The sequence below is a fragment of the Gallinula chloropus genome, assembly GCF_964237585.1.
Source record: "Gallinula chloropus genome assembly, chromosome: 6".
In the NCBI taxonomy this organism is placed as follows: domain Eukaryota; kingdom Metazoa; phylum Chordata; class Aves; order Gruiformes; family Rallidae; genus Gallinula; species Gallinula chloropus.
Window position 1 is genome coordinate 3,050,789 of NC_140091.1, and position 17,101 is coordinate 3,067,889.

General features: G+C 40.1%; 1 protein-coding gene across 1 annotated transcript in view; it reads right to left on the reverse strand.

Annotated features, from left to right (window-relative positions):
* PATJ (PATJ crumbs cell polarity complex component) overlaps nt 1-17,101 on the reverse strand; it is a gene marked incomplete at its 5' end in the record, with an annotated part of 148,039 nt that overhangs the window by 79,362 nt on the left and 51,576 nt on the right. Inside the window, 7 exons of the mRNA XM_084265931.1 lie at nt 6,641-6,746; nt 9,861-9,938; nt 11,366-11,476; nt 12,402-12,579; nt 13,457-13,528; nt 14,806-14,962; nt 15,905-16,025. Of these exons, the coding sequence (XP_084122057.1) occupies nt 6,641-6,746; nt 9,861-9,938; nt 11,366-11,476; nt 12,402-12,579; nt 13,457-13,528; nt 14,806-14,962; nt 15,905-16,025 (823 nt within the window). The remainder of the gene's footprint in view (nt 1-6,640; nt 6,747-9,860; nt 9,939-11,365; nt 11,477-12,401; nt 12,580-13,456; nt 13,529-14,805; nt 14,963-15,904; nt 16,026-17,101) is intronic.

The window sequence follows — 17,101 nt, forward strand, 5'->3', positions numbered from 1 at the left end:
TTAATTTCAAGCTACCCACAAGCTAACAGTTACATCTGCCAGCAGATGAAAAGCTTGCCTATGGAAGTATGCAGGGAGAAGCAGATCTCTGGTTTCCCACATCTGACCCACTGATGCTCTACGGCTGCTGTTTGTGCACTGGCTGGCTCTGCGAGCATTCGAATGACATCTCTATCCCCAAACACGAGTCACCTCAAACGGCTGTTTATATCGCCGTTACCTGCCGCTACCATCGCGCTTAATGACCCGCTGCATGGCAAAGTAGCAGTTAATCGATGTTATTTATCTAAGCAGCTTTTCCCTGCAAGCTACAGGGGTTAAAAAATTAATTCCTCCTAGTCAAATGGCTTCATTAAATGTGTTATTTTCCAGTGCTGCAAGTCTTGCAGTTTCCCCAACACTGATCCGTGTTCACAGCTTAGCGTTTGGTCGTGGTTGGGGTTTTTTTTAATGTCAGAAAACAAAACCAATCTGTCATTAGCAGCAGAAGAGAGAATCAAACTTCATCCTAACTTGCATTTTGCTGAAACTCTAAACAAGCAGGATCGGTTCTACTGCAGCAAGTGCTGAACTGAAACGCTGAAAAGACTTAAAATCCCTCATTTAGCAATTAAAAAAAGCAAAGAGGAAAAAAATCTCTCTCTAAATTTCTAAACATACTTAGTTATTTGGGGAAGTCCCCACTAATTCGCTCTTCCAAACGCTGTATTTAAACCAACTCAAAATAGTCAGTTATTTTGCTAATACCATTAATTTATTCATTTTTAAAGTTCATTGTCCTTTCTTTAGAATATGTATCGCAGCACACACAAAGCCATCTGTTCAGTGCATTATGTACAAGCACACAGTAAAAGGCACAAGAAGTCCCAGCTGCAATTTTACTATTAATTCATCAAAAATGTAATTTCCTTCTGCAATACTTCATCAGACGAGGAGAACTGTGCATGGGATTCACAAATAGAGTGAAAAAAACCCGCCCAGCCCAATAACAAAACCCCCAAACTAACCCACAACCACAAACTACAATGACACCGACGTCGTAATCTATCCTCATGTGGCACAACAGCTTGCGAGTCTGCACAGCATGTACAGCCCTTCTGGATCTGGTATTAGGGCTGGATACAAACCCTACATATTTTAGCTAATTATGGGTCAAAAGAAGAATGGGAGAAGATTAGCAGGACAGTCATATTAAATAGAGATTAACACAGGGCTAAAAAAAATGAAAGTCAGTGCTCTGTTTGTCTAATCCTGGCTCTTCCATGATCTTTGGAAACCCATTGTACTAAATCCACTTGTTACTATATTTAAAATAATTAAATATTGCAATTATTTTTTTTCAAGGGATTTTTTGGTTGTTTTTTTTTTTTCCATAAAGCTGGAAGCGTTTTTCCAGGCTACATCTTAACTCTTTGAACATCATCTCTATTTGCTGTTGATTGCAGTGACATCTATTGGAGAGGCAGCGTTTGGTTACACAAGCTGCCTCACCTGAAGATCACTGGGGCTTGGGTTATACCACCCTCACTACCCCCCCCCCAAAAAAAGTTTTAAATAAAATTAAGACTTGCTTCCCCTTTGTTTCAGCACAGCTTCAGATAAAACCAACTCTGAGCAGTCAGATTCTGAAGAATCATATATCCATCAGTGGCTCTGGTTCTTAGTTATTGCTAATAACTCTGGTGTTTTTCCAAAGTGACAACAATCGGCTTCCCTCCCTCCTCAGAGCAGCACACAGACACTTCCCCAGGCCATTGCCTTCCACCTAAAGCACACCCCTTAGACTCAGCCATACCTTCTACAAAGTCTCAACTCAACCTCAACTTCCTTATTGTTCATGTTTGTCTTCTGTTTGTACTGAGAGCTGCCATCCTCTCAGGTGTCCACGGGCACTGTCGATGCTATAGAAGCTGCTTAACACCTTAGGTGTGGTGAGGACACTCTGCTCACATGCCCAAGGCACTTTCTATCCCCAACCCTACCTAGGGACCAGGCTTTGTCTGAACCAAGCTACACTTGTGTGTCCACACTCTCACCTTTCTTGCACCCTACGTGGCCATAAATTTACCACAACAGGGAAGGTAAAGTTGAAACACTAGAGAAGTTTTCAAACCTCTTCCTCTGGTAGAGAAACCACCATCCCTCAAAAAGCATTTTAGGAAGATAAATCATTATGCTTTCTTAAACCTCATTGATTTCTACATTATCTAGAGACAAAATAAAAGAAAGGGGACATTATTATCCCCTTATTAGATACAGTTAAATATCCTTGCAGACAGGAAGTCTGAGCACAGCAGTATCTAGTCCATTATCTTAGCCACCTTTCAGAAATTTTTTATTATTATCTATTTTTATTATTCTAAACTCATTTGAAGGCAACCAGATCAATCTCAGCCAACTAACTAGACAAAAGATTTTACTAAAAAACGCTCTATCAATTGAAAAGAAGGATTCTAAGTTCTTTCAACACTTGTCTTTTCAGCTTTCTTATAATGGCTTTTAAGGTCTTGCCTATCTAAACTTATGATTGCTTCAACTCAATCACAAACATCTATCTAAACTGCACAGATATGAATGCCCAAGGAAAACCTTACAAAACATTCCATTACAAACTACTCTGCCCATCCATTTCCTCTGCTTCTTTTTACTACTAACCCCTCATTATAGCAATAAGCCACAACAGGGTGCACATTAGTCTATTAGCAGCTTCTTAGTGCATACCTACAGCCATCCACCACGAAAGGAAAACACACCGATGCCTATTGATGCAGCCTGCAGCACAGCTGCTTACAAGTACAAATAGCTCCTTTGTAATGCTCTCCCCCTCCTTTTACTTGTTTTGATTTTAAAAAGCTGATGGTTTTGAGGTTTGGGAAGCCTAAAAAACCTCTTCACAGAGAGTGAGCCCCTCTAAAATAACGTGTTCCATGGAGGAAGCGTTCCCAGTGTGGGGAGGAAGAACTCCAAACTCATGTTGTAACATTTTCAGGTCTGGAAGGGGAAGCATTTGGAAGGTTCTTTTTTGCAGCAGGATGCACACACTGCAAGTTTTACAAAACTATTTTAAACTGAAAGCCTTAAAGCAACACAGGCAAAGCAAAAGGTAAACAAAGCCCACATCACACAGGGTTAGAACTGAATGCTGATAAAGATTTGACAGAACCACTGGAAGGAGAAATAAAACAAGAGGAAACACTATGTCCAACTTGCCTTCAAAGTCTAGCAAAAAACTCTCAGAAACAATATTGAAGTAATGGTGGTGCAAATGAAACTGAAATATAAAGGAGATGCAGTCTGAAACAAAGGGTCACGGGTGCAAGAAGACACGTCTGAAAAAACCCACCTGGAACTTCTTTCAGCTTTTAAAACCACAGAAACGTAGAGAACAGAGAGAATTCCTCTAAATCAAGAGCTACCCAGTAGTTCTATCCCCAGTAAGGATTCACTCAAGTTAAAAACAACCTTTGAAAAGAAAAGGCAAAGTATCTACAAGACAAGACTGTTGGTTACCCTGTGTCAGCAATGAAAGCTGCAGTTTCAGTGGTGGGAAAGCAGAAATAAAAGGGAGTGTTGCCAAAAGGCAAGTGGATTTAGATCCCACAGGGGAAATTAAATCAATACCAAAAGGTTATTCAGCCACTTTAAGGGGAAAACAGGCAAAACAGGAGACTGTAAGGAAGTATGGATGGGACAGAATGGAAAGAAAAATTTTCCTAAATATGGGAGGAGGATTACCAGTGCTTTGCTTTGATTTTCCTCATGGGGGATGATGAAGGACATGGAGGCAAAAGATGGAAGCATGGGTCAAAGGAAGTGACAAGCAAGGAGGAAAAAATGTCATGTGGGGTAAGCAAAGAATTTCTGGAGCATGAAAGAAATTGATGAGCAGGTTTGTCACACTGCAGTTGGATTAATAAGAATGTAATGAAATAAAACCCATCAGGAGCACAACCAGAGGACAGATTTAACAGCTGTCCCACTTCAAAATGCCTACCATGGCCTTCTACATTACCAGCCCAGATAGAGAACTACAGGCAGTAAATGAAAGGAGGAAAGGTTTTGACAGGAATTTACCTGGTCTGACACCGCTTCTTCCTTTTCAAATACCTGGTCATCTAAACAAGGAAGACAAGAAATCTAGTTCACCTGTTTGGTGAAGCTCAGAAAATTATTAGGTAAGGTTAGAAAACCATTAGAATTAGTAGATAAGTGGGTAAGGAAGAGGTCAACATGAAAATGCAGATATGGGCCTGGACTGAGATTTTTGGGAAAGGTGCTCGAGACTCAGGACAGAAATCATGAACAGCAAGTGGTTCCCAAAAACAACACTGTGCTGGAATTGACAGAGAAAATGTTGTTTTTCAAGCAATCACAAAAAAGAGACTCTGTAAAAGCCTATTCCACAGCTGCCAAGATGCTTAATATCATTAAGTATGGTTAGATCATTTCTAACATGTTTTTTACTTCAAGGCTTGAGGTACAAACTTCATTTAAGCTTCCTCAGTCTGGTTTTTATTTTAAGGAATCAGAATGAGGTGGGGAAGAATAAAATGGAAAACACATATCTTGGTTTTCCAAAATTCATGGGAAAGACAGGTACTGCCAAACATTTATCTTTAGTCAGTAAAAACAGTGGAGAGAGGGAGATTCATCTGAATAGATCTGTTTGCCACTGCCAAATCTGGTAGGGTTGATGAATTTAATAGCTGAAAAGGTAAAGCTGCTTCCGATATCAGGCTCAGCTGCAATGTCATGAGGGATGGCAGAACACCTAAAAAATGACCAAGCCCATCAATAAGAAATTATTTCTGTGCAGAGTATTAACTCAGGCCTAGCAAGCACTCAGATTGAGGCATATCCTAATTAGATAACTCAAGTGTCAGGCTACTTATCAAGTATATTCTTTAACCAGGAATTATAACGTTAATAACGAGCTGTTTGCTACCACTGGAGGTGTACAGAGTTCCTTTGAAAGCTCAAGATATATTCAATCCAACAGCCCAGGAGTCTCCAGTCAAATGCTCCTCCTGGCTACTGCTCCACCTCAAAAATACTGAAAAACCTTCTTACAGTAACTCTGTGGAATACTCCAAATAGATGAGATGACAGAATCACGGAGTGTTAGGAGTTGGAAAGGACCTCAAAAGCTCATCTAGTCCAACCCCCCTGCCAGAGCAGGATCACCGAGACTAAATCACACAGGAATGCATCCAGGCAGCTTTGAATGTCTCCAGAGAAGGAGACTCCACAACCTCTTTGGGCAGTCTGTCCCAGTGCTCCATCACCCTCACAGTGACAAAGTTCCTCCTGATATTCCCATGGAACTTCCTCTGCTCCAGCTTGAACCCACTGCCCCTTGTCCTGTCGCTGCCATCTCTGAGAAAAGCCTGGCTCCATCCTTCACAAACTCACAGCTTTCCCTTAAAGCAACATAAGCCAGAGCCAAATACTTTGCTTCTGTGTCCCCATTACTGTTTCCATGAGAATAACCTTCCAAAATCCTTCTTGCTTCCACCAAAGCAGCCCTAAAGTGGCAAACCAACCAAACTCATTAATTATCATGGTTTCAATGGCATGTCACTGCCAAGAAAATCAGCAAGAGCAGCTGGAAGAGTTTTCCCATCAGCAGGCCCCAAGTTAGGAGCTTCCACTCTGAATGGAAGCCACGATCACTTCAAGATCAAAAGCCACAAAGGCATCTCTCTGCTTTGGTTTACCCAGAAGTAGGGCAAACAGAAACCTCTCCAAAACAGAAGATGATGGGAAAAAATTACTGTAGGGCGGGAGAAACCACAACCAAACCCAACAACAAACCCAACCACCCAACAGAGATCCCACATGTATGCTGTGGTATAAGGAAAGGTAAAGAAAAAAACCTGAAAGTAACTACATTTAGAAAATAATGTAGGACTCCGTGCTGCAATTTTAGTATTCCTAAATATTTTACTGGAAGACAAGCTATGGACAACAACATTCCATTTAACTGAAGTTGGAATTAACAAAGCAGTATGCTGGAATCTAAGTCATGCTGTTGGAAGCTCTCAAGTTTCCCTGCATCCTACTCCATAGGTCTCTACTATTCTATAGAGTGTAAATCATCATAATTCATTGCAAAACCCAGAAGTGGGCAATTGCAGAACCTATCCCATGAATGGTGGTACAAAAAAGGGGATCCTTTTTTGTTTCAGTAGAGTACTGAGACAATACATAGGCAGATTTTTCTTAGTATTTCCTTGAACAATACTTTTTGTCTGAAATCAACTGTGGGCCATGCACCAGTGGTTCTCAACCTACGCCTGCTCAACTACCAGTGCAATTACAAGAGTAAAGCACAACATCTGCCTTTCACTGCTGACATCCCTGCCAAAACAAGTCCTCTAGACATTGCTTAGACATTTTTATACTGAAAATAAACAGAGCCCTTTCTACACCTCTTCAGAAGAGCCGAGCTACAGGAGCCTGGCTTTGAAGAGAAGACTGTCTAAGCTACAAATCAGGAGCAAGAATGAGTTTGATTAAATACTATTGCCAGGCTGAGCACTACTTCTCATAATACAAGCACTAAACGGCAGATTTGTTTATCACAATCTGACTGTGTCCCATAAACGCCCTCTGAGGTAATGACTGTGGCACTACTCACTCTCTGCACAGGCATCCTCATCCTCCTCTTCATCCACGTTAGCTTCCTCTGCATGCGCTCTGTAAGGAGGTGGCAATTTCATAGGAGGTGGAGCCCCGTATTTTCTCTAATGGATTCAAAGACAAATAGTTACACGTTTTGTAACCTCCACACACAAGAAAAATAATCCTATTGTTTACTACACTGTATGTGTATGTCCACAGCACTTAATTATAATGCTAAATTCTGCAGGGCAGGCTATTTATGCATGAAATCAGAACAAGAAGTGACACTGAACATTAAAAAAAAGAAAATACAATTCTGCATGCACATTTACTTGTTGACAAGAGACTCGTGTGTCATCACAAATATCAAAGTGTGAACATTAAGCTAAGGTTAAAACTCAGCATTAAATTATACTCCATTTCCCATTAGAAACTCAACAACAAAATTGCCTGGCACAGATAAAAGTCAAACTTTTAATTAAACACAAAATAAGAACTCAAACTTCTTAGTGCATCTACAAATATTTAAACTTAACAGTTGGTCTGTATTTTTGCTCAAATTTAAAAGATTTTGACTTATAAGTTACAATAAAACTCTATTACCTCACATATATTCAGGCAGCTCCTATAATGATGCATATAGCGGCGCATGGCAGGCATACAGCATCAGCTCTGAATCTAATGAAGACAGGCGCTTGCTCATCTGAGCAACTGTTTTTATAGCTCCAAGTAACTGGATCGTGCCCCAGCTTGCTTGATGATTTCACTAAATTACATTCTACTGTATCCCATGCAGTCCCACTACTAATAGCAGGATGCACTTTAGAAAGGGAACACCCAGAGTACAATGAGCCATTAGAGGAACCAGAGTGCCCCTAATGAATTTCTTCTGTAGCTGGGAAATACGACTCAACACCCAAACATCCAACTGAAACTGGAATTTTTCCCTGCATACTGTGGAAGCTGAACCTGTGTATGGATTTCTAAAATCTCAAGCCTAAATTTAGATAGAATAGTATGATAGACTAAACTGCAGTGTAAGCTAGAGAGATTTTGTGAGCTAAGACATACATCATCCCAGCTGCTTAAAAAAACATTACGGGAAAGTGCTGCATTGAAGGCAGCACAACAATAAATTAGATTGATTCATTCCAACAGTAGTAAGAGGGTGTAGTAAGAGAACTTGGAAAGACAACAGCAGTTTCCCCAAAGATAACAACACAACAGATGTCCCTGACACTTTTAACTTGGTGCTGACACAGGTAGAACCATGCAAAATCCGTATCTGGGAAGCTTGAGGGGCCTCACACCCTACAACACCGAGCAGGTAAGGACAGAAAACCTGCAGCCCCCATTTCAGCTGCCTATGATGAATCTGTAGTATCACTACACTCTAGTAATAACTCACAGTCTGAGCGATGACCCTTTGGCTTTAAGACCTTAAATGTCTGTGAGAAAGTCCAAGTGAAACTACATGAGACACCTGAGCTTATACAACAATTCACTACAGCTCAGAAGGACAAGCTTCTCTTATCCCTTCTGACCCACTGAAAAGCCAGGTGAGTAAATTGTGCCAGAATATTCCATTATACCATGTTTTTTGTATTAACACAGCTCCTTCCAGCACAGAGGCAAAAATGCTGTTTACATATTAACATTATTTTGCTGGTTGGCTATCTGGTTTGTCCCCAAGAAGCTCAACTCTTTTAAGTGGTTTTATATAAATGACTTCAAGTGATCAGTACTAAACAAGCAGCTCAATGGAGGAGGATAAACACCAACAAATCAGAGAAAAACTTCAGTATTGAAAAGATAACTCATCATAAAGGAAAAGGCAGATTTTCCAGCTGGATGTGGCTGCTTTCAAACCAAACTCTTTTGTGACACTTTGAAGACTGGACTAGAAATATCATTGATTCCCCACAGGGACGTGGACTAGTAATCCACTAATAGCAACTCTTTCCAACTCAGAGATACCCCTACTGTAGCACAGTATGACTGCTTTGTGAATCAACCTTCAAAGCTAAAAAGAAGCTACATATTTATGCACTGAAGCTCTTCTATATTCCACCCACCAGTTTACAGCACCAATAGATGAAAAAGGTTTGAAAAAGATTAGGCTCCCTCTTTAACCTCCCAACACTATAGAATGCGACACACTGGAGTCCTAGAGATTAAAGGCAGCAAGTTGCAAGAGGATGAGTGCTTTTGAGATGAGAAATACAGATAATAAAACCAAGAAAAGGGGATTGTAACTGCTTCATTATAAGTATTATCTGCTGGCATGAAAGCATGACTTCAACTCCTTCCTTGATTTATTTTTTTTCTAATAACTGAGCCTCATATCTTCAGTATCTGACAGAATCTGAAAGGAGTCGTACAGAAACTTCTGGAGGCAAGAGAGCCTTTTTGGTTATCCACCACACACCAGACTACTGAGCAGGATCAAATGAGAAGTTCATCATATTTGTAGTTGGCATGTTAAACTGCACCGGGCAAAAGTTCTTGTCCACACTTATTCTGTTTTTGCTCCTCCAGTTCTGACACCCTCAAAGTACCTGACCTAAACTCATCAGTCACAAACACAGTTCCCACAGGAAAATTCCAGGCTGCTAGAGAAATATGGAGGGGAATGAGAAATTATTTTTTTCCCTTATTGCAGTGATTAAAACAAATCCACTGGTTTGGACCAAACAGGTTTTTTTCTCTTTTCAACATACTGTGAAGCTGCTTGAGAGTTACTGTGCAGTAAGTGCTTCACAATTAGCCAGCCAGGTACAGATCACTCGGTCATTTCCTTGTTTTACACAGCAATGGGAAATGTAGGAGACTTGGTGGATTTAATTATCCTATAACATAATCTTAGTGAGTTTCAGCCAGCCTCACATTAAGGATATCATTTGTGTACAAGTTATTATTTCTCTGTTTCAGCTGAACAAAGACAATCAATTTGCCTCTGCATGGAGCAAAGCAGGTACTTCCAGAAAGATGCCAGCGAAGAGCTGGAGTAAGTACAGGGTTTCAGCACCCAGGGGAGACCCCCACAGAACATCTGTCAGAAACCTGCCTTGTATTTGGCAGAAATTTAGCAAAAATTACTTGAATCAAAGATATTTCGACAAAACAATTCAAATTTCATTTCAGACTTCAGCAGGGGCTTATCACAGAGCTATAATGCATGTTATTGTACCACCTGATTTCCTAAACCTTGGGTACAGCATTGAGTGGCATCATACCTTTTCACTCTTGTTTTCTTTGTCTGCATCCTGATCTTTGCTGGCTCTGAGCCCCTTAGGCTGTACAGCAGAAACCACCTGAAAACCAGGGCACACGTTACACACATTAGAAAGAGCATTACAGCCACGGAAATGATGTCCAAAAGCTAAGTGATGACAATGATAAAGCTACCCAGCACACTCTTCATTTTGCCCCCTGTAGAAGGGAATTGCAGTACAATCTTCAAATTACATTCTTTTCCTGAATTTCCAAACATTGCCTGCCTGGTTTTAGTGCCTGCTGTTTGATGTCTTGCCCTGTCTCTTCCTTCAATTAAACATTACTCTGAAGTCAACGATACGGATGCAGAACCTTGAGCTCAGCACCGACTCCTGAAGTGTCAGTTCTTGGTTATTCAGACAGAAACCAGTGTCCATGTACACAGACCCCTTATAAAACAGAGCATAATACTCCTCCTTGCTGTTCCTTATTCTTTCAAGAGGAAACGTTTTGGGTATTTCGATAACAGCCAGTGGCAGGCACATAGTTTAGGCTCAAAGTAAGAATCACAGAATCATAGGGCTTGGAAGGGACCTCCAGAGATCATTGGGTCCAACCCTCTGACAGCACCTTATTTTGCTGATGGGAGGTGGGACTGTGCAGCATGGCTGCAAGTCAGTAAATGTCTGGTTTCCTACAGTTCAAAGCAACGCAACTCAAATGTCAAGTTATCTGGCTTTCCCTGGATCTCATCTAGATTGACTGGGAAAGTAAGGAAGGGAGCTGATTCAAGTTACCTTCACTGTGAATTTTGCCATCACTGCTTGAGCACCTTCCCAGCTTAGTTGGCAAAAGTCTTAATAAATTCTAGAAGGCTCCCTGGAGAACTGGAATGGAGGCAGTTGTGCTGAATTTGTCTACAGTGGTCAAAAAGTTCTCCTTGGGTCTACTAAACCTCCAAAATACCCAATTAACTTATCAGATTATACCAAAAGTATGTAGAAGTCTTCAAGTGGATACTTCAAGGTAGGCAGAACTGTATGCCTTTTCTTACTAGGGCATTACTAAAGTTTATTGCCTTGGCCTCCAAAACGAAGAGACACCTAGAATCTCTCAAAAGTTAACTTGCTCCCACTAATTACTTCAGGTCCCTTTGGTGACGCATTTTACATGGAGTTTCTAGTGTGAATCTGACTAATTTTAATTATACTTTTGTTCATTTGGACAATGGAGTATATTTTTAGATTAGGGAATATGAACAAATTAATATATAGAGGGCCAGACTTCACAGATGGAGAACTGAATTAACACCTAGTGAACAGATTTACATCTACTCGATTTATATCAGAGAAACAAGGTTTCAAAGCAGCCCAGATTAGTAATCAATCAATCTTGTGGTCTATAAGCAGAAAGGATGGACACAAAAATGGATGGAACTTGCTGAAAGCAATTTAGCCAAGTTAAAAAAAAAAGATGCATATTAGACATTTATTAAGTTTTGGAATAAAAATAGAAATGAACTTACTTTGGGTACGTTGGACAAGCCCTGAACCACAAACACAACAGGATTTCCTGCGTTCTTGATAGCTTCTACTGCTTCTTCATGTGTGGCATTTTGTAGGTCTATCCCAGAAACCTAACAACAAATGTTTATTTATATCAGATAGCTTGTCTTTGCCACAGAGTCATTACAAGAGATCACACACGTTTGCAGAAGATTAGAGCAGCTGAGGAAGGTACCAAAAGCAGTCAAAAGAAATTATTTGTAAAGTATGTTTCCATGATAGTTTGAGAAAGAGTATATTACTTAGTGTTCATAATTAAAAGATGGCCATATGTTTCCCAAAGCAATTCTTCTAGAGAGAAGCAGAAGGAATAAGACTGTCAGAGACTGCTAGATATAACACTAGGTATAGTACAACTTGCTCAGATTTTACCTGTTTGTGAACTAAACCTGTTTTAAAAATTGTTTCAAAACCTCACACAGAACCTTAAAGCACATGCAAGAATGGCATTATCATCAGCTTGGAAAGCCAGGTTCTGAAGCATTAATTTGGAGAAAAACAAGCAAAGAAGTGAGCATGGAGACAAAGATGAAAGCCAGGAATGGTGTTCTTCCCTACAGCACTTGCCCGAATCAAGGATTTACCCCAAGTAGTAGTTAATCAGATATTAGCTGCTCCAAATTCACACGCACAGAGTAAGAGCCCAAATTTCAGTATGAAGAGTCTAAGCTCTCCTATATATTATAACTTAGGTGTATAAAGGTATACTATAACTTGCTACTCATTTCTCTGGGAAGAGGGCACTCTCATTTTTCCCCCTTCCCCATCAGATACCAGGATTTATCTTTTCTTAAATGTAAATGAGAGTGTTAAAAAAGCTCCACAATCAGATCTTAAAAAAAGAAAAGACAACACCAGGGGTTCTTTCAGTTTTCTAAACACAGTGTCATCAATACTTCATGAAGTGGTGGCAGTATTTTGTCCCTGTCTCCTCCTAAAGCTGTTTGAGTCAATCTTTATTTCTTAGAATGAAAGGGTAGGTTTATCTGCATTTACCTCAAGTATTTTATCTCCAGTTTTTAAAGCCCTCGTTCTTCCTGCTGGGCTGTCTTCCAAAACTTGTTTGATAAAGATCCCTTTAAGTTCTTCTCCATTCTTCAGGCGCTTTATGACAGTGTGTCCACCAACAATACTGATTCCAAGAGACACATGAGGGTCTCTAAAGATCTCAACGCTGAAAAAATACATGTGGTAGTTTAACAGCTTGAAACAGGTTTTTTTTTTAAACTATAAATACAAAGCCTTAAATAAATGTAAGCTTCTGGTCTTTCATGAAGATTTAATAGAGTAAAGGGATAAAGTCAGAATTGTAGGAATGTTTGGAACAGAGTTGGTTTTTTACCCTGAGCAGACCTCACCCCACAAAAAGAACAAAACTCTGCTGCCAACCCATGCCCACGAGGCACAGGCTTTAACTTCAGAGCAAGTCAGGGTGAAGCAGGCAGGTCTTCAAGTAAACACTCATCCTCTTTCAGTTTGAGCAACTTTTCTGGAAATGGCAAACTGCAATTGGAATGCTAGACAAATAATAAAAGAAAGCATTTCACAGAACTTTTGAACACTGACTTCAGTGTATCAGATGCATTTGAATCAATTTAGGCAGAAGTTTTCTGATCATATTTTACTATGGACCACAAAAACAATTCACCTAAAAATGTTAGCAATACAAGGATGTGGCTAAAACTTGGCTTGGCAGTTTGGAATTCTGCCATTAAGTTTAGCAGAGAAGCCATGGAAAAGGAGACAGCAGCACTATGTGCATTGTTCACACCTAATAGTTATTAAATGAGCAAGAACTTGTAGGTCATCCACAACGTAAACCCGTCAGGCTTTCCCAAGTCAGCTGTACAAATAGAAGGCATAATTCTGGTGAACATCTGTTAAAAATTCACTGTACCTAAGAAAGCCCAAGGTACCCAAGTAACTTAAAGTTATTGGTAGAGGAGGGGAGAAAAAAAAAGCCCCCAAAACCCAAAACAAGAACTAATCAGGCTCACAGAAAAAAAGACATAAGGTAAATGGGAAGAAATAATGTACTCATATGAACGTACGTCCGTGGTGGTCCCCAGTGGCTGAAGTTAGGAGTTTCTTCTCCTTCTCCTTCTTCTCTCTCAGGTAATTCACTAATTGGGGGCAGAGGGAGGGGAGGAATAAAAAATAAAAGAAGCATTACCCATGCCAGGTCACAATTCCTTGCATATTTTGCATCTGGCAGTGAGACAGCAACGCTGCCTCTCACTGTCCAGTTTAAACCAAATGTGGAGAGTCAACAGACTAGACAGGAATTTTTGTATTTAGGTTTGAATGTACTTAAGGAATGCTCCAGAAATAAACATAATGGCCAGACCAAATTTTATAAGCTGCTCTGTGATATACAAATCTGCACTGCATTTACTCATTTGAAATAATTATTTAAGCAATTAACATTTGCCTTCTGATAAATATGCTGCGATTCTTATAGAGGGATATAAACAGGATAAAGTAGTCTAGCTGACCAGAAAGCAGATCATGCTGCAACTGGGAGAACTGATCCTACATGTTCCATTAAATGCTCCAGAACACAGTGTTAATTAAACTTTTATACTTTATGTGACTCACCTATTCACAGACTGGGAATGGAAGTATGGAATTACATGCCCCCCCCTCAGAAAGGTTGAAACAATACAGCCTTGCACACATTTTCTGTAGGCCCTGAGAGCTGTAAATGCTACTCTTAAAATGCAAAAAGGAAGTAGGAAGTTGTGCTGGAGAAATAATCCCCTCACCTTCTTGCTGAGCTGCTTTCCCTCTGAGGGAGGATTACAGAGGAATAAGGAAGGAATGAGAGTTTGAATCAATGGGCCCCAAAAGCAGACCCACTACCTGCTCACTCCAAACTGGTGGGGAAAGAATGGGACACTTGACAGATGTGGCAAATAGCTATGAGCAGTGTCAACTCAGTGTTTCTCCAGCAAGCCTGAAAGCTCCTGCAACCGCCCTGAGAGCCATGGCTGAACTGCTCTTAAAGGGAACAACAAAGGGAAGGGAAAAGCAAGAGGACAGAGCTCTAAGGAGCTAGGGGGAAAGCTCCTCAAGCGATAATGACCCATGCTGCCAGGAAAGGCTATGTTTCTCTCCCCTGGCCACATCCATACTCCTCTCACTGTGGAGTGATTGAAGTAGGTAGCAGAGGCTTTCCCACTTTTCTGTCCCGGTACTCAGGAGCGGAAATGTGGGAAGTAAAGATTAAATAAGGTTGTACAGCAAAATTTGTCTCCTTGGGTAAAAGTCATAGAACCTGCCTTCTATGCATGTCTTGCTGTTTCACACAGTTTTTAATGATTAATTAGCTAATGAAAGCAAGAACAGCATTGAGATAATTAAATAAAAATTTTCCAAAAACTGGAATCTTTCCTCATACCTGCACAATGTTGTTCTGGGCTGAGTTATGGTGGTTGCTCTCCTAGATTCTGTGTTCTTGGAAGCAGCATCATCTTCCCATTTTAGTTCTTCCTTCTCAATAGCTTCCAGATCAACAGCAAGCCCAGGTCCTTTAGAATCAATCCGAAGCTTTGCCCCTGAAGAAGAAAAGTAGATGGGAACTTTTAATTCCTCTGTCCCTATACCTACCAGTTATCACTCTTGGAAATAAGCCTGTTAGCTCACCATGTTCCAAATGTGGATGTTGTGTGATGACCAAGAGGCTTAGAGATAGAGAACATTAATTTTTGGAGGAAATTTAAACCTCACTGAACACTTTGTTCCCAGTGTATGTGCATTCAAGAAATATCAGAGGTGCCAAACCATTGTGGAACGGAGATATGTTTAGGTACAACTTCCACAAGACATGTTCCTCACAAAAACACATGATTAGAAAGAGCAAATCCACCCTTTCTGCAGGGAGATTTACTCCAGCATGGAAACCCATCCCGCGGGGGAAGACTGATGTCATTTTGGTGATATAAGAACCAACATTAACTGAACCAACAGAGCTCCTTGCAAGAATCAATCTGCCACTGTAGCTTACACAGTGCCTGCTGTACAAGATGCCACAGAAAGGAAACAATCCAACCCCCTTTCTCCCAACCAGTGAGTGTTATCTCAGGCAGGTTGATAAATTTATTTCCCTGATGATCTACACAACTCTAACATCCATCTCACTTTTTTTTTAAAAAAAGTTCAAAAATCTATTAAAAACAATAATCCAAAGTGACTGAGCCAAATTCCTGACAGAAAACACAGGCACAACCTATTTTACTTATGCACAGAGTGCTACTGGGGACACAGAAAAAAGTGGTTCTCCACAAGCAGGACAAAGCTGCAGCCGCTTTCAGTATCACTTGTGACAACTGTAGGTAAAGATCTGGAGAAGGAAGCAAGATCATGATGCTGAAACCTATTAAAAACCAGACTGTCTCGAGCCTGCAGAAGTCTTCACATGAATGTTTTCTCATTTGAAAGAATCTGTGCTTTGGTGTAAAACAAATTTATTATGAAATAAGAAAAAGCTTCTTACAAACCTGTATCCATCATGATTTTTGTTCCTGAGTGGGTAGTTTCAGCATCAAATATGTCTTTTTGGTAGCCATTGTGTGCTGTGGTTCCAGAAAACGGTGAACTTCCAGCAGCATTTTCTTTATGCTTCACAGAGAAGAGGAAAAAGGTGAATAGAAAGTAGTGGTGTCAACTTATACAGAGGCATTTGACATAAATGTTGATTTTTTTTATTTTTACAGAAAACATTCACATTTTCTCAACTACATTCATATTTATTCAGGTAACTATGAAGTACTAACTGCTCACTTATGTGCTATATTAATTAGAGGCATGAAAGATGTTATGTGCAATTGCAATATAAAGCAACTGCATCTTCCTACTCACCTGTAATCCAGACAAGAAACTCTTAACTTTTGCTCATTTGTTGTTTTTAAGTAACAAATGTATAAATTTAATACTTAATACTGTGCACTCCATCACTAAAAGCTGCATTTTAGCCTGTTTGTGTGCATAGTGCACAAGGGGAAAAGCCAAACAAAACCTGAAATTCTTTGCAGCTGGGATATTATTTAATTATTTAACTTTCCACTTCATTTTTTTTCACATAAAAGCATACACCTTGGAAGCTGGTACGTGGAAGGCTGGTAATACCATTTTTTGTTTAGTGAGCGAATGAGGACTCAAAAGGCAAAAACAATTCTCAAAATCCTTGAGGAGGATATAGAAATGAGAGTTTTTGCAATTTACCTGAAGCTCTGTCTCCTCCTACTCCTTCATCCACCAACATGCTTGTTACAATTGCTTCCAAAGTATCATTTTTCGCTCAACTGCACTATCATCTGGCTCAAGGAACTCATTTGGATTAAAAATAATGAGGGAAAGAGGGAGCTCCTTTCAGTGATATTGCTGCTGAGGCCTCTGGACTATTAAAACCATGAACTGACATTCTGCTATGATTGACATGCCTCATATCAGTGCAGCTTGCTCAAAGAACTGAGCCCACGAGGCAGAGATGGGAAAGGTGAGGCAAGAACAGGGTGCTTGTACATACACCAACCATAGTACATATCTCATTCAAGCAGTTAAGTACACAGACACAAGTAACCACAAGAACCTTCCAAAATGTACAAAAGGATAGACTGGTGTCTGTTAGAGGTGCCCAGGTCTCATCAAGTATCTAAAACACCAGAAAGCTTCATTACAGAGCTTAGGTTTGGAAT